The 26415-nt window shown below is 50.1% G+C and overlaps 1 protein-coding gene across 4 annotated transcripts in view; it reads left to right on the plus strand.

The window, feature by feature from the left end:
- Positions 1-26415, plus strand: part of Pde2a (phosphodiesterase 2A) — a 93041-nt gene that overhangs the window by 49418 nt on the left and 17208 nt on the right. For all 4 annotated transcript variants that reach the window (XM_051192389.1, XM_051192386.1, XM_051192390.1 and 1 more), the window contains 3 exons: positions 12872-12961; positions 15695-15783; positions 25876-25985. In XM_051192389.1, coding sequence (XP_051048346.1) covers positions 12872-12961; positions 15695-15783; positions 25876-25985 — 289 coding nt within the window. The remainder of the gene's footprint in view (positions 1-12871; positions 12962-15694; positions 15784-25875; positions 25986-26415) is intronic.

Raw genomic sequence — 26415 nt, forward strand, 5'->3', positions numbered from 1 at the left:
TCTCTAGGGGCCTCATGTAATTGGAATCATGCATGCAGTACTTGTCTTTCGAGAGCTGGCTTTTTATGTCACTGAACATATTGCCCTAGCGGTTCATCTGTGTTGTAGCACATGGCAGGACTTTCCTTCTCTTTTGGCCAAGTGATAGTCCAGCGTACATATTTTTGCTTATCTGTTTGTCCCTTCGTGGTCACACATGTCATGCCCACGGTTCAGCTGTGATGGATATTGTGTCTACAAACAAAGATGTATAAAGATCCCTTCAAGACTCCACCCTCAATGATATTGGGTATATATCGATAATTACTTCTGCTGGACCATATGGTAATAATCTACATTTATTTTCATGTTTTTCTTTCTTTCCTTTTTTTCTTTTAGTTTCTTTAAAAAAAATGGCCTTTTCTTTAGTGTGTGTGCATGTGTACACTTCCTTGTGTGTATGTGCACACCATGGCACAAATGTGGAGGTAGTAGTCAGTTCTGTCCTCTGCCATGTGGATGTCAGGAATCAAACTCAGGAGCACCTTTAGCATCAGGTTATTGTGCAGGCCCGTTTGTTTCGAGACAGTGTTTTGCCATGTCCCCATGATGGCACTGAACTCATGGTCTTCTTGTCCCTGCCACTGAGTCCAGGAGTCACAGGTGTGCAGAAGCACACTTGGCTGTGTTGTTATTTGTTCGCTTTAGAAGTGGCCACACTGAGTCTCACAGCAACTGCATTGTTATCTAGCCTCACCACAGTGTATAAGGGTTTCTGTCTCTCCACACCATAGCCAGCCTGACTGTTTTCTGGATTTCTTGGACAACAGCCTCTCGCTGTGGTTTTGATATTCTTTTCTAAATGGTTAGAGGTGTTAACCATCTTTCCATATGGCCATGTGTGTATCTCCTCTGGGAAAATGTTGAGTCCTTTGTTCATACTTTAGATTGGAGTGTTTGCTTTTAGTTGCTGTTGGGCCATAGGAATAAAAGGGTATTAAACCTTTTATTAGATACATGATTTGCAAGTATTTCCCCCTCATTCTGTGGGTCATTTTGCTGAAATATTTTTGTTTCGTTTAACTTAGCACATTTCCTTATGGCATTTCACTTATACTTCATTTTTACTGATTCCCCCCTCGCCCCATCTTTCCACTTCCTTATCACCTTGGTACTCTCATCCCCTCTTAAACCCTTCTGCCCAACATTCCACCTGCTACTTCCGAGTCACTTTTATTTCTTTATTCCTTTATTTATTTATATTTATTTCGGAGGCTGAGAGGTGTTGGGTGGCATCAGAGTGAGGCAGTGTGACATAGGACCAGCATGGAAACTTCACCTAGTGCTGTGAAAGGATGAGACAGTGGCCCGATGTGATGTGTGATCCAGAGAGTGTGCGACACCCTGAGTAAAGGTGATAGTAATGAATCACTGTGTGAGAGTCAATGTGGACTGGAGCGGCCCTGTGTCACTGAGTATGTGGGACCTGCTGTGAGAAGGAGATGGCGATTGTGTCCTCGTGTTGTGGGGCGGTGCGTGAGAGGGACTGAGGGTGTTTTGTGAGTGGCGGTGCCTGGAGTCGGCCATCAGAGGGAGGATGAACATCGCGGCGTGGACAAGAGACATTCTCAAGTGGGATAGGAATGGTGTCTATGAGCTGGTGTGAGGAGCCCTTCCTGCTCTGGGCACCCAGGGTGGATTTGCAGGTGCAGGGCTGCCTCACCCTGGTAGAAGGCTTCTGGGGCTGCCCAGGATGACCAAGAGCAGTGCCCCAGGCTCTGACTGAAGCTCTGACTTTATTGCGCCTCAGTGTCCTCAAGTACCACATAAGGTTGCTGGTGGAATTACAGGAAGCAGTGGCCCACGCTGGGTGAGGGTTCTCTCTGGAGGTACTTCCTCCCCAGCCCTGGAACTCCAGGCATTAGCTGACAGGAGCACCCATGGGGCACCTGTGAGAGGTGTGCCGTCATGCCCTCAGCCCCGTTCGGTCCACTCTCTCCTGTCCCTGGCTCAGCCTTGGGTGACATCCCTGCTTGTTCCTGCATTCCTTTCTCCCAGACCCCTGCTGCCCTTACCAGTCCATGAGCCTCTGGCACAGGTTCTTGAGGTCTCATTCAATTAAGACCAATTAAGACCGATGCAGTTTGCTCATAGAAACAACAACAATAACAACAACCCATAATTTGGTTAATCACACCAGTAGGGGGTCTGGGCCTGATGGGGAAAGTGGGGAAGGGTAGGAGGCTCATACCAGCTGAGGACATAGGTCTGCACTGCCTGTCCCAGGGCCCTAACCGCTCCCTTAGGCTCTTTTAGGAGCCAAGAGTGTCCAAAGCTTGGGTCACCCCAAACCCGGCTAGAGGTGCCCCCGTTTTCCCTGGTTGAGTCCCTACCTAAGTCTAGGCCTGTTTTCTAGTGCAGCCATGAGAGTCTGGTTGGAGGGGTCTCAGGGGCCCCAGGCTGGGTTGGCTGGGCCCAGCATCTCAACTGGAGTCTGTGATCTTCATGCTTTCTGTGAACATTCTCCTGAGTCTTGGAGAGGGAGGGCTTAAGGGAGGGTTGGGGGAGGGGAGTAGAGTCTTAGAAGTTAGGAAGGGGTGGGTTGTTCTGCAAGCCTCATCTGAAATGTGGCATTCTAGTTCCAGAGTCAGAGTCCCCTAGTCCCAGGTTGTCAGGGAGCAGGACAGGATGGGACCTGCCATCGCTTGTCATCTACAAGGCCTCTTAACCATGCATATTATATCTTGGACGAGGACTCCAGAGGAGCTGAGTGACACTGACATTGGACCTTCTGTTTGCACTGAGACTTGCCTGGGGTCACTTATTTCTCGACTCTCCCAAAGGTAGTCCCAGGTATCTACTGTCAGCTTAGGGAAAACATGGCTGATCCTAACCCTGGGGAAGGTACTATCTGTAGGATGGATCACTGAGACTTGGTTAGACTTTTTAAAAAATGACTTATTTTTATTTTATCTGCATTGGTGTTTTGCCCATCTGCAATGTCTCTGTGAGGGTGTTGGAATGCCTAGAACTGGGACTACAGACAGTTGGGAGCTGCCATGTGGTTGTTCAGAATCGAACCTGGGTCCTCTGGAAGAGCAGCCAGTGATCTTAACTGCTGAGCCATCTTTTCAGCCCCTGGGTTTGACTTTTTGAAAGATTTGTTGTTTATGCGTGGCATATGCTGGAGCAGAGAGCTGATCTCAGGAAGGTGATGGAGGAGGTGAGCTGTGCGTGGCGAGAAGAATCTGACCTGAGGTGCCAACACTCAGCTAAAGAGTCATTTGCTCATTCAGTCACAAGACCAGCCACCAGGCCATTCATGGTCTCCCAGACAGCCACACACTCCCTGCATACATGCCTGGACACAGGTGGTGAAGGCCACCCATAAATACAGATGGCCACATGGGTACAGGAGAAATATAGATGCATTCACTCTACTCCTCCACAGGCTTCCACGGAAGTCCAGACCACATACTTTCACACAGATGTTTCTCTCTCATGACCCAAGGGACATATTCAGCTCTGGTCATGTGATGGTCCTCAGGGACACACCATTATGGATGGCATGTGCTTAGGTCACCAGTAAAGTGAGAGCTCCCAGCTCCCCACAGAGTGAAGAAGCAAAAAAAAAAAAAAAAAAAAAAAAAAAAAAAATTCTGATGAATGTACTCAGTTTCGTAATGAGAAAAATCCTCTCAAATGCTATTAAAAATTTCCTTTGCAAAATAAAATTTGTTTTGAATCACACAGAAGGTCTGAGGAGGGCATGTTCTCTCAGAGATCCCTGGCTCATAATTACCCAGCCTGGTGTGTGTGGAACTGTACAAGTGTGTGTGTGTGCATGAGCACATGTATGTTCTGGCCCCAGCTCCCAGGCCCTGATGATATGAGAATGGAGAGTGGGAGAAATTCTGCAGAATCCGGATGTTTGTTTTCTGGCTTCTGGGTCCTCCTAAGGCAAATAAATAGCTTTGGATGCCAGCCTGCCTTCAGGGTGGGGCTGGTGAGTGCGTAAAGCGCCTGCTTCTGTCCCTGGAGCCCTACCAGCTGGGATCTTGTGCATCAGTGCACAGTGACAGAGGTCCTGGACAGTTCCTGCTGTGCTTCTCTCTGAGGAGTGGTTCTTACAGCTGAAAAATGGAGTTAGGAGCAGGTGAGGTTGGATGAGCTTCTCTTGGAGGCTGAGCTAGACAGTGAGACTTGGGGTCCAGTACAAATGAGAAAAGGCTGGGAGAAGATGCGGAGTGGTCAGTGAGAACACAGACTCACGGCATGGGGCCTCAGAGCCTACAAGGTATCCCTACCAACTCTCTGGTTCACTGCAGGATGTGCTAGGCCCCTGAGGCCTAACCCTTGCCCTGCCATATATGGGGGAGCAGGAAGGGAAGAAGGGATGAGAGCCAGGGAGCAGGGCTGAGGCTCCTGGAGGACAGAAGAGAAGAGAAGATGCTGGGTCCAGCAAATGGAGGGACAAAGATGCCTTTAGGGGAGAGGTAAAGAGGGTCCTGGGCAGAAGGCAACTGTTGAGCAGGGGCCCGAGTTTGAAGAGACTGAGAAGAACTCAAATGACAGTGTCCTCTGATCTCTTTGCCCCTCTGGAGGTGGCGGCAGGAACTTTGCCAACAGCTCCTCACAGCCTAGGAACTAAGAGCCCATGGGGATCTGTGGAGACTTGTGGGTCACACTTATGTTTTAGCAGAGTACTACACAGGGTCAGGGAGACCAGTGAAGAATACATCCCAAAGGCAGGGGCATGTCTGAGATGAACCCTGTCCTGACAATTCCTCACCCCAGCCCCCAGTAAAGAAGGGCTATTTTTAGGAATAATAAAAGTGCTCACACATTCCAGCAGGGGCAGGGAGAGGGAGAGGAGGGGCAGGAGTCAGTACAGTGTGTGTGTGTGTGTGTGTGTGTGTGTGTGTGTGTGTGTGAATGTGAGTGAGTGTGTTGGGGGGGTTCTCCATCCCAAGCTTTCTGGTTATGCCTTCAAGGAGGAGGAGGGAGCATCCCTGGCTGGTACTGCCTCTACAGTCCTGTCTCCAGGATCCCCTCCTGGCTCTCATGTGTTTCCTTGTTTCTGATTTGGTCTCTGCCCCTGTCTTTCTCATACTCCCATTCTCCTGGGATTTGGGGAACAGCTGGGATGGGCTAAGTTGTGAGGATGAAGCCAAATACAGTCACAGGAGGGAGCAGTGTGAGACTGGGATTGACAGACACCAGAGAGACACACCAAGATAGGCAGACACAGAGGTCACTGGGATGGCTGGAGACAAGAGTCAGGACCAACCCCCCGGCAGGTACCATGGGGCAGTCAGTTCTTGCCTGGTCCCAGAAGAGCCTAGCATTAGACCCCTGGTCAGCTGTTCCTTCCTGCCTTCCACAGGCCATATGCCATCCTCCGTCAGGCCAGTGCAATTTAGCATTTATCATCTATTGTGGGCACAGCTGGAAAGGGGAGGATAGAAGAGTGGAGACCAGAGACTCTACCCATGCCCAGGGAGAGATACCCAGTCCCATTCCACATGGAAAGGTGACCAGTCTATACCTTGGCCAAAGCAGCACTTGAGAGGCCCAAAGCCACAGGAGAGAGGGGCCCATGCTTCCAGGGGAGAACCTGACTAGTCTTTTGCTTCCTCTGGACTTCCATATACCCGATACCAAACTGTGGGTCCAATGTCATGACACCTGAGGCCTATAGACTCTGGTCCACAGGAATTCCCAAGAGGCCTGTGTTGGGAACAAGTGTCCTCATGTAGGAAGTCTTCTTAGAACAGGTGGCGCTGGCTCTTACTGGGGGCCTCTGATCCATTGGCCTTAGGTTTTTCCCCATCCCAAGAGGATCCTGAAAAGTAGAAGGTCTGGCTTGCCAAGAAACTTTGAAAATGCTGTCAAAAGTTGTCAATGAAAAGCATCCTCTCATTCTGTAGGCTCTTCCTCTAGGAATGTCATCATGCCAGACTTGGGACCCAGAGGCCTCCACTGTCTCCCTGCAGTGGAGCAGAACTGGGGACTACCCTTGTGCTTAGGAGTACACAGGCCTCCAACATTTCTAGGCTCTTGTTTGGGCCAGCTGATGCTAAGAGCTAGATTGGAGAGATCAGCAAGGTAATGACATAAAGTGCTGTGAAGGGAGCATCCACTATGCTGTAGGGTCCCAGGCGAGAAGACCACTCACTCACTCACTCATCCTATCATTGCTTTGGCTATCACTTCCTTTGACACTTGTCTCTTTTTGACACTGGTCCAGGCACCCAGCATCCCTTTCTCTTGATTGGGTCATTATGTCTGATTTTGGGAGGCTTCTGAACTTGCTGTGTCAAAATTTTAACCTATCTTTGAGGGCATGTGAACCAAGAGCTGGAGGTCAGTCAGCCCACCGAGGCCTTTTTACAGGGAGCTGATGACCTTGGGTCCCTTTCTTGTACACCCTGGGGGACAGTGTACTCAGCTTCCTTGCAGCTTAGACATCTCCCCAGGCACAGCTCTGAGTCACCAGATGCTTACTCCGGCCTCCACTGAATGTCCCACTGTGCTCAGTTCAACCTTCGTGGTCACGGAGACAGGAAGCCAAGATGGCTGGGTGGTATGGGTGAATAGATTATGGTGATGTGCTTGGGAGTTGTGCTGTGCTGGTGAGAATCCTGAGGGCTATAGGGACAGAGTGGCCCTACTATGTGGAGGAGGCAGCTGAAGGTGGGGAGGGTAAAGAGAAGCCAGAGCCTGACCTGTATCAACATGATCTTATATCTTCCAGGCAGGGCCATCACCTCCTGGCCATACTCAGTTCTTGCCTCTCTCCTTTCCCGCATTATCTGTTCCCTTATCCCTCTCATCCAGACTGGATAACAGCTCAGACTGGGATAATTAACAGCCCCTGCCTTCTCTCCCAACTCCTTCCCTCTTTCTACCATCACTCCTTACCCTGGATGGCTCTAAAGGGGCCAGGGACAGTGGTAGGACCTAGGATAGAAGTTCAGCTTGGCTGGGAAAGAGTGGGGGTCCAGGGCTATGAGTGTGGGGTGAAAGGAGCCAACAGAAGGACTAAGTGCCCCCCTCAGTGAGAGGGGATCCTTTGGGAGGCGCCAGGACAGGCACAGGTGTATTCTACAGTGCACGTGTCTCCAGTGTGGCTCAGAGGCTGGAGACGCGGCCCTGTTGGAGTAACAACTGAAGCCAGAGTCTACGAAGGGTGGTGGGCCAAGGGAGAAGAGGGCGTGGTAGGGTAATGGAGAGGGGGGAGAGGGAGGACAATGGAGGACAAGGAAGGCCCTTCCTGTAGTGCTAGGCTCTTGAGTTTCAGGTGACTCCTCCCATGTGCCCTCTTCACCCACTCTCCCATGGCCACAGCACATTCTCTCTTTCTCACTCTCCTGGATCCCCTCCTTGGGGATTTTTCCCGTGGAGACTTTTCATGTTGAGGTAGCTTTCACTTGTCATCTGAACTGCCCTCTCTAGAGCAAAGATCCATTGCCCCTCCAGCCTGGTCCTTAGCCCCCTGACTCTAAAGAGGGAATAGAGGAAGGTGGCTCTCAGGGCCAGCAGCAGCAGCTGCCTCTAGGAATGGGGGTTGAGGTGTGGTAATACAAATTCTTGGACCTCTTCCCAGATCAGATGAGTCAGAAACCCTGGGGGTAGGGCCAGCAATCTATATCAACAGCCCTCCAGGTGACTCTGGGGCATGCCAACGCTTGGGAACCACCGAGGGACACCTGCAACTACAATCAGTACCTGAGAAAGCTACCTTCCCTTCCCGATAGCTAGAGTCACTCAGGGCATTGACATCTGAGCTAGCCCACTTGTCCTCTGAGTTGTCCAGTTACCTAGCCTTCTTCCTTTATTCTGCCTCTGGCCCAGCTCAGCCTTGCCAAAGGGAGGTCTATGGATGCAAGTGTTAACACACACACAGGCAGCTCTTATTATATTTCAGGCACCAGGTCTGTTGGAAGCAGCTCTTTGGGCAGGTGGCAGGCGTGGGCGGGTTGGGAGGGAAAGGAGCCACCTTGTCCTGCTTCCTGTTTCCTGTCTTGGTGGCTGGGCAGATGTGAGGAGCCAAAGAGGAGACCTGGGGTGTTGGGCTTAGGTTCTGGCCTTCCCTACTCTGAATTCCAAGGACTCCTCCTGGATAGTTCTACTAAATGCCCTAACTGAACTGTGGCACTGGCTAGTGACAGCCATGTGCTGGACATGGAGGTGGATACACTCCCCTGCCCTCCTGGAAAGATTAGGAAGTGTGTTGCTCACCAGAACAGGAGGCCAGACACAAGGTGAGGTGGCATCTGCTCCAGGCTCCTGATTTTCCCCACTGTGGCCACTTTCTAGAGCCCCCATTCATGGCTACATTTCTTTTGTCAGGTGTCTCTTCTGTGTTCTCTTCTGTGATTTCTTGGAGATCTGGGAGAGGAGTAGGCAGGGAGACAGAGTGGGTGGAGGCCAGGAGAAAGAGCCAGGATGTGGAGACATGTGACAGATGGACATAGACCAGGGAATGATGGAGAGGAGCAAAGAGGCACTCAGATGGACCAGGAGAGCTTGGTCCAGAGGGAAAGAAAGAAGCAGACCAGCCAAGGAGTTCCAGGGTCCTGGGGAATCTCCCTTTGGAGGAGGATATCAGATTCCTGACTGTGATTCCTAACTGTAGGCCAGGAGGGAACCCAGAGCCAGCAAGATTGGATGAATTGGCTGAGATGGTCCCAGGGTACTGCTTGGGTCTCACTCTGGAGTCTGATATTATCACTTTCTTGTAGGGGGTCCAAGTGCCAGTCCATGGGGAGAGCTGTTTGGGGGTTTGTGGAGGTTGGAAAGACATGGAGAATTATGGAGGTGAAATAAGAGACCATTGTCAATGACCCTTGACTCAAGTCATCTGTCCCTATGGGTGCCTCCAAACAGGAGAAGACCAAGGTTTCTGGTTTCATATAATCTGGACTTAATGAAGGAGTTAGAGGCAATTCAGTCTGGACCCTCTGCTTTTCCAAAATGAGCACACAAATGTTGATTCAGGCCCAGGTTTCAGAAAACTAGCAACCTCCCTGTTTCAGAGAAACCCTTGTTCCCATAGTCTCCCTTTGGTACCTGGGGAGAAAGAACTGTTTGTGGGCATGGCGCTGTCTGCGGTGCTGAAGGCAGTCTCTGCCCACAGCAGCAGGTGGAGAATAGCAGGTAAGGAGGCTGCAGAGAGCCAAAGGCTCTGTTGGTCCTCTCACCTACCGTCCACAAACTACCACCCACCATCCACCCATTTCCCAACCCATCCAGATATCTACCTTCTATCCATTTTCCCATCTTCTCACTCCCATTTGCCCACTCACCCACCCACCCACCCATTTTTGCATTTACCTACCTGTCTACCCACCTACCTTCCATCAATCACTCTACTCATCCATCCACTGATTTTCTCACTCACCTGTCCCAATCTACTTATGCATTCACCAGCTCCCCATTTTTCCATGTAATCATCATTTTATTCATCCATCCACCCATTTCCCCACCCACTCACCCATCTACCCATCCATCCATCTGTCCATTCATCCACCCACTCAACTGATTTTTTTCTGGCCACTCACCCACTCACCTATTTTCCTAACCATTCATTTACCCAACTACCCACCCCATTTATCCATCCATCTGCCATTCACCTATTTTTCAGTCTACTCACTCACCCTTATCAAATTAAACCATAAAACTACAGAAGTAGATGTAGCAGAGTGGAAAGACCCATTTACATTAAGAAGGAAGTCAAGACTCAGAAGAGGAAAGGGGCGTGTTCAAGGCCACAGGGAGCTTCTGTCGTCAATCTGGGACAGTACTGGAAGTCACTGCTCTTGTCTATACACCACAGGTTCTCCCCTGGGGTCTGGAAAATTGCCTGGTTATTATGCTGATATTTACCCTGGTGTTTGTTCACAAAAGCTGCAAGGACAGGAAATACGACCGCCTCCACCCACCCTCAGCCAGGACTCTTGTGTATGTGCAGATGTGCTATGTGCACGTGTGTGTGTGTGTGTGTGTGTGCGCGCGCATGCACACGCATATGTGAGGCATGTGCAGGCTAAGGTGTGTAAATGGCAGCATGTGTATGTGACACATAGGCAGAAATGCTGCTTTTCTATTCTTTCGAGAGTCTTGGGGTGCTGACCACTTGAGGCTGGCTCCCTACTGTGCCCCCATTTCAGGAATTGCCCCTTTCCCATTCACAGCTGCTCCCTCCCCCAAGGCTGTAGCTCTGTCCCAGAAGCCCGGGCAGGCACTGAGGTTAAGTTACTTTCAGACTTGTGTGTGTGTGTGTGGGGGGGGGGGTTATTCACCGGTGCAGATAGCATTTGAGGAAGCTGTGAAGGCCTCTCTGAATGCCAGGTGTGAAGTGGCTCCTTTCCCTCAGTACTTCCTGCATCCAATACCCTACTCCTGGGCAGGTCAGACTTCAAAGCAGATGGAGAGATGGCTGCCAGGCCTAGAGCCTCGACTCTATTAGTCTGTATCCTACTTACTCAGCCAAGGATGAAGAGCCCTCCTTGCTTGTGTCCAACTCTCCCCAATTTTTCTTACCTCACCCACCTACCTCCCACTGCCTTTGTCCTGCCCTTGACCTAAAAACTTGCAGAAAATTGATCAATCAGAGCAAAGGCCAGACAAGAACAACCAATCGAAGTAAAGGACAGCTCAAGACGTCTGCCAATCAAAGCAAAGGGCAGGTTGAGGAGCTGGCCAATCAGAACAAAGGACACACTCTTTTCTCTGAGCCCCTGGGGTGAGAGATGGGAGTTAGGTGCTGAGTATGCTTAGATATAGGTGGGAGATCTGGAAGTTTGGGTGACCTTTGACGCACTTCAGATGGTCATTCTTTCTCTTTTAACCTCAGTTTCCCCATCTCTTAAATGGGGAGGCAGCTATCTGCAGCCTATGGTTTTCTCTTGCTTCTAAGGCTTGTTCCATTGCTTTGCCTGCCTTGCTTCCCTAGCACACATGTGGCAACTATAACCAAAGTTAGACCCTCTCTGCTTTCCTCTTAGCCATCATCCTGCCTCCATGCAGGAATAGGTTTACATGGGCATCACCACCTAGATCCCCTTTCTTGACACCCCATTTGGAGAGTGTGGATCAAGAAAACTAATTATTATTATTATTATTTGAGATTTTTCTGGGTATGGGATCTTCCCTCTGTGGTCTTCAGCCTTGACCCTGAGAGCACACAGTAGCCTGTGACGGTGCTGCGTGAGCAGGTGACATGGGGGGGGGTGGTCTCTGGTCTGTGCTACCTGAGGAAGTAACTGTACAAGCTGTGCCTGAGGGTCACAAGCAAGCAGAAGTAGGGGTTGTGGTGTTTGGAATCAACTGCTTCCATGTCCAAGAGTGGATAGACATCAACCCATGACCAAGATGTTGAATGTAGGAGAGATCAAGGCAAGGCCTGGGCAGGGAAAGCAGTTCCTGCTTGTTGCCCCTCCCACTGGGGAAACTCTCTCTCTCTCTCTCTCTCTCTCTCTCTCTCTCTCTCTCTCTGTGTGTGTGTGTGTGTGTGTGTGTGTGTAACCAAGAACCAAGGAGACTTGGCAGTGGCATTTGGAGCTGACACCTGGAGGGACCCCAGGCTCCATTCAGGTCCCAGCTCAGGACAACCCTCTCCAGCCATTTTGTGAGGCAGCGTCTGGCTCATTTTTGATCACTCTTGGGGTGTGGGAAGCCAGTGCTCTCCTTTATCTGGTGGTCTCAGCCTTTGCAATGTGGCTGTCTGTGTTGGGAGGAGAGCCTATGTCCCATCGGATGGTGCCAGCTTCCTGTGAAATCCTTTGGGTCCTCTGTCCATTCAATAGCCACAGAGTTCCTCCCCCAATCTAGGGTGTCTGAGGATGTGGAGTTTGGAGACAGAAGCTTTGGCCTGAACCTCCCTAGCTATACAGTCTTAGTCACATGCTGGGTTTGGATTCTAACTCGCACCTTGAAGGGGCCATATCATTTGGATAAATCTCATCTTGTTCTTATGTGGAACACAGGAGTTGAGGATAGTTTAGCCACACTACAGAAGTGAGGAACTGGCACCTCCCCTATTGGGCTAATAACTTTCTACGAATATAATTCTGGTATTTTAGCATTTTAATTTTTATCAGTTATGTACATACTATGGTGTCCACGAAGACCCTCACTGTGACATCATTTTCACAGGAATGGGACCCAAACAAGCCATGCTCTGTAGTTAAATACCCCTCCATAGTTACTCACTTTGTTTTCTGAACACAGATCTACAGGGAAGCCACCAGGAAGGACTTGCAAGGGTTGGGGAGAGGGCACAGCTGAGTGGATGGTGTGAGTCACCCTCCTGCTTTGGCCTTGCTCCCCTGTTCCGTTACCTTTCTCTTTGATCCCCTGTGGCTCTGGCCAAGTTAGTGGAGCGAGAGGGAGAGACCTTTGTTGTCACAGTTCCGGCTCTCCGAGGACAAAGCCTGTCCCTGGGAGGCAGAGGTTAGGAGGCCATCAAGGCTGACTTTGCCTTCCCTGCTTGTGGTGGCCTGACTGTGTTGCACTTACCTTTTGTGCTCAGCCACCCACAACCCCCATTGCTTGCTGCTTTCAGCCCAGCTCTACCTCAGCTGAAACTGTGCAACACTGCCTTCAACATACAGACGTCAGAGTTATCCCTTCCCTGAAAACAGGAAGTCCAGGCTTGACTTCAAAACTCACTGTGAGGCCTTGGCTAGGCCTCTGGTCCATCTCCAAGACTCAGTTTCCCCAGATGCAAGGTGAGGGGATTTGGACAGTCTACGGCCTTAACACTATTAGAGTCCGATGTTTAAAGCTCAAGTGTCTAAGTCTTGGGCTCATCTCACAGTCCCTGGGCCCAGGACAATGGCTGAGCCACCAGGCAGAAAAACCCATGCTCTTTCTTCTCTTCCAGGATGCTTTGCTGAGCCTGGGTGCTGTTATCGACATCACTGGCCTGCGTCAGGCTGCCAAGGATGCTCTCTCAGCCGTGCTCCCCAGAGTGGTAGGTGTCTATGCCTTATATTCCCTTCCTACCCTCCCCTCTCAGCCTTTGTCTAGTTCTGAGCTGCACCTCACCCTTCCCAGATCCTCATTTGGGTTTGGGTGTATGTGTAGCAGGAGGGGTTGAGGACAGACATGAAGAATTTTCCAGATATCCGGTTTTGGTGGTTCTAGGGGACTCACTCTTGAGGCATGCATGGATCTAGTATTGGCTGGGTAGTTAGCAGTCTTTACGATTCTATATCATTGTAGCACTGTGAATGGGATGGTAAGTCAGGGGAGGCAACCACGGTCACCCAGACCCTGAGTGCCTTGTTGAGGGCATTGTGCATCACTTCAGCAGCCCTTGCTCATTCTTTAAGCAGAAGGCTGCTGATGAACCAGCTCTCAGGAGTCAAAGCATCAGGGGCACAGCCGTGCCAGATGGAGGGATACAGGGGACTTCGGAGCCTGGAGAACAGGGTGTGAATCAACATAAGGAGCATGGAAGACTTCCTGGAGGAGGAAATATCTAAACTAAGTCCCTTCGAACATCCTCTCCCCACTCTACACACCAGCAGAGGCAGCTTTGGTTCAGGAAATGTAGCCAACTCAGGATGTAGCCTTCCCACCCCACCTAAGCCTATTGTCCCTGGCTCTGAGTGATGGATGAACCTTCAGAGGCCCAGAGAGGAAGGGTACCTCACCAAGGTCACACAGCATGACAGGGACAAATGGGGCTTGGCATCTAAGCGCCCCTATTCTCTGTCTTCAGCTCTATCTTCCCCAAACCTCCTAGAAGTTCAGCACCCAGGAGGAGGGCTAATGACTGAGCTTTATTGAGCGTGAAATTGGTAGGAAGTGGGTGGTGTGTTGGCACCCAAAAATAAATCCTTTGGGAGAGGGTTGTGACTGAGACAACATCTGCCCTGGGGTGGAGGAACATCTGGATAGCAGGTCAGTGACTGTGGACTGCTCTGCAAGCCTTGACGGAGGTGTGTGTGTGTGTGTGTGTGTGTGTGTGTGTGTGTGTGTGTGTGTGGCTGGCTGGCTGGCTGGCTGGCTTGGTGCCCAGCTAACTACAGCCTAAAGCCAAGGCTGAGATGAGAGCTGAGGTCCAGGAGGCAGTGAGATGTTACTCAAGAGGCCAATGATGGGCTGAGGGAGCCCAGACTTGGGGGAGCCTCTGCTTGATTGCAGGGAGGGGCTGGGCCCTGGGAGGTGGGGGTTGGGAGGGGAGGAGAGCTGCAGCACCTGGCTCCCTCATCAGCACCCATTGTGGCAGGCAGCCCCAGTGCAGATGGTGCTGATGTGTACGAAACGCAAAGCAACCCTCCTACCCAGTAAACTTGGCTAAATTTAACCAGGATGGCTGAGAGTGAGGGTGGAAGGCACGGACATGCAGAAGTGAAGGGTGGCTCCTGCCCCCGCCACCCTAAGACTGCCCATCTTTCTCTGTGGGAGGATGGACTCTTGGGTAGTACATGCTCTGGTAGGCTCTGAACCTGCTTGAGGAAAGAAAACAACAATAAAAACAACAAAAACAACAACACAACAACAACCCCCCCCAAAATAAAACAAAACAAAAGAACCCCAGAGCTCCAATTGGATGACAAGGAAGGAGGCTTCGTACAGGTGAGGGGTGGCAGCTCTCTCGAAGTGGCTCTCTGTCCCTGGATTTGGGCCCAGCACTTTAGGAGGCCAAAGCAGGACTGCTACAACTCAGCCAGCATTAAATACATGGTGAACTTGAGGTCAGCCTGAGCAACATGAGAGACCTTGTCCTGTAGTCCCCACCTCACATCAGGACAACCAAACCCAGCTCAGTGTTACAGGAGGTCACTGTAGAATATCCAAGGGCCATAGGAGCCGCTGGTGGGGTTGTGGTGGCAGAGTTGTGGTTTCTCCCAGTGAACTTTAGACTCCATACTTACTAAGCGAGAGCCTTCAACAGCTCCTGAAGCCCTCCCTGCCACCTTCAGCAGAGAAGGGGCTTCCCCAGCTTCCCGAAGAGAGAATGTGGTCAATAGTCATGGGGATTGGCCAGGGCCTCTAAGGATCCCCATGTGGGGAAGTAGATCTTTGTCTGTGAGACAATAGCTTCTGCCAAGACAAGGCCTGCAATGGAGGCTGGTTGCTGAATTAAAGACCTGACAAGCTTCCAGCCAGGGCTTCCAACTCACCCTAAAATGCAAACTTGCTCAGCCCCTGTTCCCAGCTGTTTCTAAGACCCTTCAGCCCCAGCCCTGCTCACTCCCAAACAGGCAATCTGTCATAGCCCTTCACCCTACTGTCATTTCTGGAGCCCTTCTTGTTCTTTGTGCCACTTGGCCTACCTGTGTCAGTCAGTTCCTAGCCTTACCCACACCCCAAGTGGGTCCAGTCACAGCTAAAAGACTGCTTCTTTTGGGAAGCCCTCCAGGGCCCCATAGAATATGGGCACAGTGCCCTGGCTATAGTTTCCTGGCTTGGATCATGGGGGTGTTGGAAGGAGAGAGCATCCTAAGCGAGTGTGGCCTGCATGCCATACCAAGTATGGTTTTCCAAATGCCTGAGGCTGGAGTTCAATGTGAGGGTGATTGGCTCACATCTTGGATTTGGGGTGATCTGTGAGGAAAACAGCAGATTCATGGATCCTGCCTGTCCAGAACCCCTTCCCAAACCACCCAAGCCCCCAAGACCCTGTGGCCTTGTCATGGATAGAGTAGGGCTGGGCAGTATCTCTATAGGGTCTCATAAGTGCTTTTGGTCCTAGGAGACTGTCTACACCTACCTGCTGGATGGGGAGTCCAGGCTGGTGTGTGAGGACCCCTCTCATGAGCTGCCACAGGAAGGAAAACTCCGGTAAGTTATTGTCTGTTCTCAGTCCTCTGGCATCAACAAGAGATCTCAGGGTTAAGGCACCTTCCAGGGCCATCTGGTCTACCCCCAACTCCATTCTCCCAGTCTTCCCCTTTTATGTTGGGGAAGTAGTGTGTGGGACAGGTTTTTCTTCATACAGTCCTTTTCTGTAGAGTTCTTCTCCCATGGAGGTTCTGTCTTGTTTCAAATACAAAGTCTCATAGTATAGCTCAGGCTGCTTTTGAACTTGCAGTGATCCTCCTAAGTGCTGGGGTTACGGATGGGATCCATCATGTCCAGTCCCTATAGAATTCTGGATTGTTGTGGCTGCTCAGAGTGGGATCAAGAGCATGGGCTGTATCATGTCTCAGTTTCAACCCCAGCATTCTATGAGCATTACCATGAGGCTTGGGCTTAGGATCCCAGTGTGCCTGGCCTGCAGGAATAATACACAATGCCAGCTTCCTGTACCTATGATCAGAGAGAATGAGCTGCAGAAGGTTCTGGACTACTACTACCCAGATTCGAATCGCCCCTCCCTGTGTACCAGCTGTGTCACCTCTGACAACCAGACATCCTTTGTAGTGTGTGATTCCATTTTGCTTTACTTTTTGTTGACATGGTGGTAACAGTAGTACTTACAGAGCTGTCCGGAGGGTTAAATGATAGTGTTTAGTCTGCTATGGCCAGCAGGACTCAGAGCCCAGTACCCTGTGGTCCCTGACTCCTTAGAGCCCAGTGAGTTCAGCTGCCTCAGTTTTCCAGTAGGACACATTGAGAGACATGTTTAAGACCACAAGCCAGGGGTAGGCCAAGCTGGGTCTAAGACAGTTCTCAGTGGGAGCAGGGAGGTGACAGCCTCTGGAAGACCCACCTTGTTATCTAAAGATTAGGGAGCATTGGGTCAGGAGCAAAGGGCACAGTGGGCACAGTGTGGTGGAGCTGCTCCTAGAATGCAGTGCTCTTTGGTTCAGGCATGCAGTTCTTTCCGCAGTACTTGAGCTGAAGTCCTGTGAAGATGGTCCTGGGTCCTTTCTGGTCCCTCATATCCTGGCTTCCGAGATGGTGGTCTGTCCCCTTGAATTCTCTTTGTAGGCAGGAGGAGCCGGCCCCTCCCCTGCTCCAGAGTCCTTCCTCTTGTTCAGTCACAGGGCTGGAAGGCAGGTGAGAGTTAACGCTTTCCCTTTCAGTTTCTGTTTGCCATTTCTCCTCTGGAGGACTGTAGTGAACAAAGCCACAGTTCCCTCTAGCCCCTGTGTCCTAGCTAGAGGTTTTTGCCTTGGACCCTTGTGTGGTGTTTGCATCGTCATTTGCAGGATCAAACACTTCCTACTTTTGGGCAGTATTGGCAATTGAACACAGGCCTCAAGCATGCTGGGCAAATACTCTGATGAGCTCATCCCCCAGGCCAAGTGTTTATACTTTTGTGACTTGGTTTCACAAGCTGGCCTGGAATTCACTCTGTAGCCCAAGCTAGCCTCACACATTTTCTTCAGTTGACCTAATCTTCTGAGTAGCTATACCTCCACCAAGCCAGACCATCTGAATCTTAAAGATAAAAAAGCTGTAATGTCCCTATTCTCCTCTAAGGTAGTCCCTCCCATCCACAATTCTTCCTTTGATATTAGCTCACCTCTTCCAAGAATTCTCACAGCAGCCTGGGAAGGCATTCCTAGGGGTTGGAAAGAGGTGTACAGAGTGGCAGGCTCAGGAGACAGGAGGGAGCCTCCTGTGAAGCCTGTTCTCTCTGGCACTCCAGGCCAGGCTCTCTTGGGGAGTTGGTGGTATCTGCATTTGGGCAGTTAGAAGGGCTCTGACCTGCATTTTAGTGGCCTGTTCAGCATCCTCTGCACAACACTGCATACACAAGACAATTAAAAGTGAATGTCCAAATGCCCAGAACTCCATGGAGATGAGAGGCTAGTGCTTGCTGGGACAGACAGAACAGGGATGGGATAGTGGCATCCCAGGGCACAGAACTTAGCATGTAGTTAGGACTAGGGGCAGAGGCTCAGGCCTTGTGTGCTCTTCTGCTGGAAACGGTCTGGTGTATGGGGTCTGTGTGAGTTCATGTCTACCACTAGGACTGATGGGCCCAGGAATGGCCTGGGCCCTGTTCTTGAGTGTTTCCAGCAGAGTGAAGCTTGAGACCCTGGCATGAGGAAGGCAGATAGACCTGATTCTAGCCTAGCCTTATCCCTGACTCCATGTGCCAGTACCTCCATTTTGGATCAGTAAAATGGTGGATGACAGGTGCTTAACAGTGTCCAATGATTGCTACTCTACTTCCCAGCCCAACTGAAGACTAACCTTAGTTGACCTTGGTAGAATGAGTTTCCTTTTGGCCTCAGTCTCTTTCTGTAAAATGGGCAGAATAGGGTATAGGCTCCTCTCAAGTGTGGCCTTCAAGAGGTAGAGGAGGCACCTGCCTGGGAGCAGCTGTGTGGGCAGTGGTGGGGGAGGGTTGCTCCTGGAGGAAACCAGGCTGCTAGCAGCCGCTGGAAGACAAACAGCAGCAGGTGTGACTGAAGCCCAACTCATAAAGGCAGATAAGGCTGAGGCGATGGGCAGAAAATGTGCTGAGATGTGGTAGTGAGAGGCAGGGTCCGACTCTGTCCACTCTGCAGGTGCTCTGTCATGCCCAGTTTAGGAACTCTGGTGTAGTTTGCCTTTGTTTCTTCCCATGCTTGCTTGTACTCTTTGCTCCCCTGAATAATCCTTCCCTGCTCACTGTCAGTGGGTCAGCAGGGACCGACTTCATGGGACATGCACAAGGGATTCCCTGCTGATGAGAAAGTTAACCTTCACCAAACGGGGGTAGGTCACTGTGGCCTCCCCAGGGAGAATCTGTCCTCTGAAGAGGCCAGGACTGGAAAGCAGGAGGCTTGGGCTCCAGGACAATGCTGTTGTGGTGACAATGCCATTGCTTTCTCCCGGAGACTCTATCTACCCCCTGTAGGATGATAAAGTTGGCCCAGCCCTGAATTCTGCTGGCTTCAACAGGAACCTTGGACTGGAAAGGGGAGAACCATTGAAGCTCCCCATGCCTAGCCCGTTTCAGACTCCAACCAGATAACTTCCTCTTGGCATCTCAATGCCTAAGGTATCCCACTGCTATCCCACTGCCAGGTGCAGGAACTTCAGACCCTCCAGCTGCAACTCTGTCATAGCCTTGGCTACCAGCTTCCATTTGCAGTGCACTTCCTCAAGGCAAACCTGGTCTCTTCTCATGAGCAGAATCCAATTGCCCATCTGGTTTGTCTTGGAGGGCACAGTGACTGTCTCTTCCCATTTCTGGAGTCTTGTATTCTGGTGGAGGAGAGCCAGGTGCTGGCCTAGATTATAATTTATCTTCAAGAGAGAAATTAATGCTCAGTGAGAGTGTAAGGCTGAGGGAGGGAGGCATAGTGAAGAGATAGGCGTGGGGTTCCGTGGGGGCATGGGGCCCAGTGACAGGGGAGAGTCAGTGAGGACATGGGGTCCAGTGAGGAGGTGGGGTCCAGTGAGGAGAGGTCCAAGGGGATAGATAGTTCATCATGGCAGGGAAGGCATGGCAGCAGGAGCAGGCCTGGTCACATGGCGACCACCGTTGTCAGGAAGCAGAGAAGAGTGAATACCCAGCCAGCTTTCTTCTTTTTATTTAGTCTAAGATCCCAGCCCACGGAATGTGCTACCCACATTAGGATGAGTTCCTACATTAACGCATCCAATGTAGAAAATTCCTCACATACATGCCCAGAGATCTGTCTCCAAGGCGATTCCAGGTCCTGCCAAGCTGACGAGCAATATAAACCGTCACAGAGGCTGAGTGAGGGGTGGAGGTGAGTGGGGGGTGGAAACTGAGTTAGGGCAATGAGGATAGGTTAAGTGGGGCTCAGTGGGGGTGGAAAAGACTCAATGAGGGGCACTGTGAGGGTGTGGGGCACAGTGAGGGGGCGGGGCACAGTGAAGGAGTGGAACTCAGTGGGGAAGAAGGATCTACAAGGAAAAGGGCTCAGGGAGTTGGATGGGTCAGTGAGAAGCTGGAATTTGTGGGAAAGGTCATTGAGAGTGGGCTCAGTATGAAGCTTGGGTGCTCAGTTAGGGCTGGGGCTCAGTGGAGAGTGGTGAAGAATGATGCTCAGTGAGGGAACAGGCAGCATGTCTCAGTAAAAGAGGAGACAGAGAAGGATGCAGGAGCTCCAGGAAGGTGGAAAGGGCCCGGACACGTGGCCCTTTTACAGACTATTGACCTTATCAACACACAGCTTTCCTCTCTATTCTTTCTCCATTAAACAAATAGTTGTCAAAGGAACGGAACTGTCATAAACTCCACACCCTTTTCTCTCTGCGCTCCGTGCCCATCTGTCTTCTTCAGTGGGGCAGGCCATGACCACCCTGACACCAAGACTGAGTCACTGAAGCTCAGTCTGGGCAGTTGGACTTAGGGGATTGAGTCCCCTGTCTCGCCAGTCTTCAGCATCAGCCAGAAAGATGGCAGGGAGGGGGTGAGAAGAGGCAAGGGGCTTGCTGAGGGAAGTGGGGTGGGGTCAGGAAGAGCTCTGGGGTCCAGCAATAGTCAGGCCTCTTCCAGGTGGCAGGGAGCCCCCATCTCACCAACCTTATTTATAGTCTGGGTATTTGTGGGGCCTTTAGGTGGCACACACTCTGGGAAGGATGTGATCGAGGAAGTGGGGGCCGGTGGGAGTGTGTGTGACATGCTCCTGCCTGGGACTGTGTGCTGGGACAGGACCAGGGAGTACAGAATTCAAGCAAGGTGCCAAAACTTCCTAAGAGTTTAGGACTTGGGGAAGCAATGATGCTTGGTTAGGGCCTGGTACCAGTCAAGTCTGCTGTCCTTCAGCCTGCCTCTCCTCTTTGGTCCCAAGGTCACTGAGACAAGATTTTCATTGTTTTACCCAGGTATAGAGCTTGAAGGATCTGCAACCAAACACAACCATGTCTTTTCCTGTTCAAGTCCCTGTCAGGGTTTACTCTTCCCCCAGATCAAACCCAGCTCCCCAGGGCCCTAGGCTCTCCCTGGCCTTGCCTTCCAGTGTCTAGCCATACCTACTTCTTGTGGTTGTACTGTCCAACAAACATCTGATCCTCTTCCCTTTGAGCCTTCATACATTCAGTTCCCTCTGCCCAACCATCCTCATGTGTCTGTCTGGATTCAGGAGTCTCCTTCAGGAAGTCTTTTCTGACCCCACTTCCATCCCATGTGAGGGCGGACTAGGCATGCTCTCCATTGCTTTGTGATAGCTTTGGCGCCCAACTCCATTGTGGATCTGCATGTCTGTCTCTACATGATGCTGGGATCCCTGAGTCAGGTACAAGCCCACCCCTCATGTCAGTTCCCCCTGCTGAAGCTGACCCAGGATGGCTGTGTAGGATGAGACTGCAGTGTCCACCTGTGTGGCCTTTTGTCTGGGAAGTAGATTCTTTTTTTTTTTTTTTTTTTTTTTTTTTTTTTTGTTTTGTTTTGCTTTGTTTTGTTTCTTGAGAGAGACAGGTTTTCTCTGTGACTTTGGGGGCTGTCCTGGAACTAGCTCTTGTAGACCAGGCTGGCCTCAAACTCACAGAGATCGGACAGCCTCTGCCTCCTGAGTGCTGGGATTAAAGGTGTGTGCCACCACCGCCTGGCAGGAAGCAGATTCTTTTTCTGCTAGGGAGGACAGTCAGAAACCCAGATAGGAGGCCAGTGGCTAGCATAGGGTTTCTCCACTGAGCATGGGCAGTAGCTCGGGAATAGAGAGCAGGGAACTGAGGAGACCCAGGAAGAGAGGTGCTAGGACAGTGCACAGATGAGTCACAGGAGTTCCGCTGCTTTGACAAGAAGGTGATTGAGAAGATACATTCAGTCTGCAATATCTTTACTGCACTTCAGGGATATCCAGGATGTTCCTGGTACCTTCAGGTAGCCTAAAAGTTTTTTGTAGTCTGGAGCTGTGAACCAGATCCAGAGACTCCTGAGGCTGTGTGCACTGGATCCTGGAGGTGGGTGCAGCTGGGTCGAGGAGTAGGGAGTAGGACAGTCTGGGCTGGTGGGTGAGTTTTCGTAGTTCACTGTCTAGCAATTCAGGGTCACCCACTGTAGCTTCCAGCGTGTCAGAGGCCAGCTAGCAGGGTGGGGTCTGAAACTCCCAAGAAGCCCCAGCCTTCATCAATTTAGTCAACAGGAAAGGTGGCTCCCATTGCCCTCCTGCCACCCTGCATTCAAGCAGTTGGAACAGCCAAGAACTGGCTCCCATCACTCAGGAGCCCCAGAGGCCTTGGTGTGAAGGACAGCAGATGGAAAACACTCTGGCTGTGGTAGATTCTGAGTTGGTCAGGAGGGCCAGGAGGGAATGAGTCTGGTTCAGAATACTGTGTGACCTTGAAAGAGATGCTTGCCCTCTTTGGTCCTTGATTTCTCCAGCAGCTGTGACCTCCTGACTTGGTGACTTGCAGGCCACCCCCTCCCTTTCCTCATCTGATCTATGCTGTATTCCCCTAATGACCCTGATTGTATGCTCCAGAGCCCCAGCTTCTCTTCTATCCAGGCCGGGCCGTTTTATAAACACAATAAGGGGAAATAGCATGAGAGATGAGGAACCTAGGGCAATTAATCATCAGGGAGTGACATCTGGTGAAAAAGCAGGTGTTAATTAAGCAGGAAGAGTCAGAGGCCTGGGGGAAGAGGGTGTATGTGGACGGCAGAGAGAGATCTCGTCTCCCCACAGCCAACCTCCCTTGCCTCAGTTCCTACCCCCACATCTGCCAGTCCCCCACTTGAGGCTCACACTCCACATGTCTTTGGGATTGTCCAAGCATAGTGATTAAACCCAAATCTGGTATCAGCTGCCTGGGTTCACAGCTTCGTTCTACCACTTATTAGCTATGTGACCATAGAGAGATTGCTTAACCAGGCTGTACTTTAGCTTCTCTACTCCAAAACAAAGATGACAGCCATTTTTAATCTCTAGAGAAGGGATTCTGAGTTAATATGTGATGGTTAATTTTCCTTGCCAACTTGTTTGGAGTTACCTAGGAAATAGTGGTGCATGTGTCTGTGAGGGTGTTTCCAGAGAGGTTTAGCAGGGAGTGAAGACCTACTCTGAATATGGGCACTGCCATTACAGAGGCTGAGTGAGGGGTAGGAATCAGTGGGGTGGATTGGGACAATCAAGACTCAATAAAGGACACAGTGGGGGGGCACAGAGAGGGGTTGAGCACAGCAAGGGGTGGGGCACATAGAGGGGGTGGGACTCATGGGGATGAAGGATCAGTAAAGAGACGGGCTATGGGATGAAATCATGCACTGAACATACATACATACATACATACATATATATGAATATGAGAGGAGCACTGAGCATCAGCATCCACCTTTCTCTGCTCCCTGACTATGATCCAATGCAACCAGTTGCCTCTAATTCCTTCTGCAACAAAATAGAGTGGCTTTCACTACCACACCTGCCCTGCCATCAAAGGGTATTTTGTCACAGAAAGGAAAAGAAGTTAATAGAAAAGTTGGTATCAGAAGTGGGGTCATTGCTGTAATAAACTTGATCATGTGGTTTGTAGGTCTTTATAACTGCTTTGTGTGAAGGATGTGAGCTATTTTTGGAACTGAGAGCTAGAGAAGTCCTAGAATTTTATAATAGGAGATACGTGGACCATGTGTAATGGACTTGTATAAGTGCAGAAGACCAGAATTCCATTAGAATTATCAATGACATCCTGTATCACAAGATTTCAAATAGGAATGAGCAGTCTATTTGAAACTGGGCAAGAGAGTATTTGTTTTATATTCTGCAAATAATCTGGGAACATTCAGGCTGTGGCATAGTTATTGCTCACTGAATTTATGGAGGTTTATGATGAGAACTCAAAGCAAGCAAAAAGATATGAAAAATGTTTAATTTATCAAGGAAAGGAATGTGAATACAGCAGTTACAGTTGTAGACATTGTGGGTGCTGACAGGTGTCTGTCTACAAATTTAAGAGATTTGCAACATGAACAGAAACATTTCATTTTGCACTGAGCCAGTAGGAAATGTGGTCTGAGGGCTAAAGCATACCTATTGGAAGATCCAGGTTTTAAAACTGAAGATTCATTTGAAATGAAAATGACTGAATGGAGAATGCCGCTAAAGGGGCTCTTGGCTCAAAAAAACAATTGCATAGGGAAACATTTTCCTACTTGAGCCACCAAAGTGCACAAAGTTGTGGTAGAAGTGGGCCAGACTAAGTCATCAACTGATATTAGAGCTACAGTGTGTCATCTGTAGTATGTCAGTTGTTTGGCAGGTTGTAGGATCATGTAGGCTTGAACCAAGATTCCAGAAAGCCTCTGAGTTCAGAAAAAGCTTTTCAGGGTTATACTCCCTGCGAGGAGGCCCTAGGAGGCCACTGCATGAATTCTGAAAGTGAAATCCATGTTTTAAGGAGACCCTAGGATGCTGAAGATGTAAGGCATATCCACCAAGAAAAATACCAGCCATGAAGTTGAGCCAGTTTGAGAAAGAGGATATTTATGCTACAGGTGGTAGAACTAGAGGGGTGAGGCTTCCCAAGACTGCTGGTACCCAGACAGTACCATCAAGAGCCCTAGATGCTAGAGCTCTGCAATCCGGACCTCGCTCTGCTGAATGTTTTGTCTCACTTAGGTCTGACCTTCCCTTGCTATGCTTCTAGTCTTTTTTGGAATGGAAAGGCTTATTCTGTGCTGCTGCATATTGGCTTACAGTTCAGATATTGCCTTGAACTTCAGACGAGACTTCCAATTTTGAGCTTTTGAATAATGTAAGGATGGCCAGAATTTTTGAGGACTCTTACATATAAACTACATCCATTTTCCATTATGAGGTGACCTTTGAGGACCAGAGGAAGAATATTATGATTTAAAGTGATGTGTTTGGGTAGCAGGTGGCTTGTGGTGTGTAATCAGCTTAGTTGGATTTGGAATCACCTAGGAGACACACCTGATGGGAGATGTCATTTTGTAAATATGCTTCTCTTATTGGTTAATGAATAAAGCACTGTTGGCCTATAGGAAAGCAAGATAGGTGAGACTAGGAGAGGTGGAGGATTCTGGGAAACGTAGTAGAGTCACAATGTGATTTCGGGAAGAAAGGACTCCAGTCTGGCATTCTTGGTAAGATAAGACCACATAGAAATACATATACTAGTGTTCATGGGTTAATATTTAAGACAGAGCTAGTTAATAAGAAATGCTAGTAATTGGCCAACAGTTTCATAACTAATACAGTCTCTGTGTTATTTTGGGACTGATGTGGCTCTCGGATCAGGCTGGCAGAAAAGTGCTTGTAACACACACCTCTGTATGAGAGGTTTAACTAAAGAGGGATGATGCACACCATGGCTAGGATCCCAAGTTGAGTTTTAAAAAGGAAAAATGGGAAGTCAAGCTGAACACCAGTATTCATCTCTTTCTGCTTCCTGACCCTGGATGCGAGGTGACCAACTGCCTCATGCTTCTGCAGCCACACCTACAGCTGCTCTCACTGGCATGCCTTCCCTGTCACAATGGACTGTACCCTCAAATCATGAACTTTGCTTGAGTTGCTTTTGTCAAGTATTTTGTTATAGCACCAAGAAATGTAACTCGTTTATCATCTATGTTAGGTTGCTTGGTGCACAGGGAATGCCAGTGGCGGGGTAGGTGGTTCCCGTGCAGTCTCCCTCTCATGCTTAGCACTAAAACTTGTTGAATTGCACACTACTCAATTCAGTTCCTCCTGGGATGCTCAGGGAGGGCAGTTTGCTCACCTAAGGTCAAGTAGCCAGAGTAGAATTTGATTTGATACCCTTGCTGTGAGCCCTGATATTCCTCTGCTCTCTGTTACCTGAAGATCTGCCCTGGACCTTTTCCACATCTGCAAGAGACATGGAATGCTAGGCTGTGGCTGCCAGTCCTTCTATATGGGATAGGGATGGGGCAGGGTCCTACCCTCATTTGGACCTTCCTTATGTCTACCATGAGGCAAATCATCTAGGTGGTTGCATGTGTTTAGGATTCAGCCTTTCTGTGTCCTTCAGACTGGTGGGGGTAGATCCAACTCCTCTTTGACCCAGGGCCTGAGAATTGAGACCATGTCTTATTTTCAGAGAGGCTGTGATCTCTGGGAAGCGGCTGAGCTGCAACGGACTGGGCCCCTCAGACCTATTAGGAAAACCCTTGACCAGGCTGGTGGCTCCGCTGGCCCCTGGAACCCAAGGTAAGGGCTGGGAACTGGACAGGGATGGGGAAGGCTGTGGTTCTGCTCTCAGGTCATGTCTGCTTCCTACTCATCCTCATCTGTCTCCTTTTGCTCTGTGTCTCCAGCAATCCCTCCTCCAATTTTCTCTCTAACATGCTACTGATCTCCCTACACCTCAGTTTTCTGACTGTAAAATGGGACAACAGTGCCTCTCTTGAGGGGATGTGTTTGAGGCACATATGAGATGGCATGTGTTAAGGGCCTGACACCTACTAGGTTTCAGTGACTGATGGCTGCTATCACTATGTGCTTGAGCCTGTTGCCAGGTGGGGCTGTAGTTGTCATGCTTTCTGTCCCTGTCCATGTCTGTGTCTTGTCCTCTCCATGTCTCCTGTCCGCCATGTCTCTCTGCCTCATGTCTCAGTCTCTCCAGGTCTCTGTCCTCTAT

Source organism: Phodopus roborovskii, unplaced genomic scaffold, assembly GCF_943737965.1.
Source record: "Phodopus roborovskii unplaced genomic scaffold, PHOROB, whole genome shotgun sequence".
Lineage (NCBI taxonomy): Eukaryota > Metazoa > Chordata > Mammalia > Rodentia > Cricetidae > Phodopus > Phodopus roborovskii.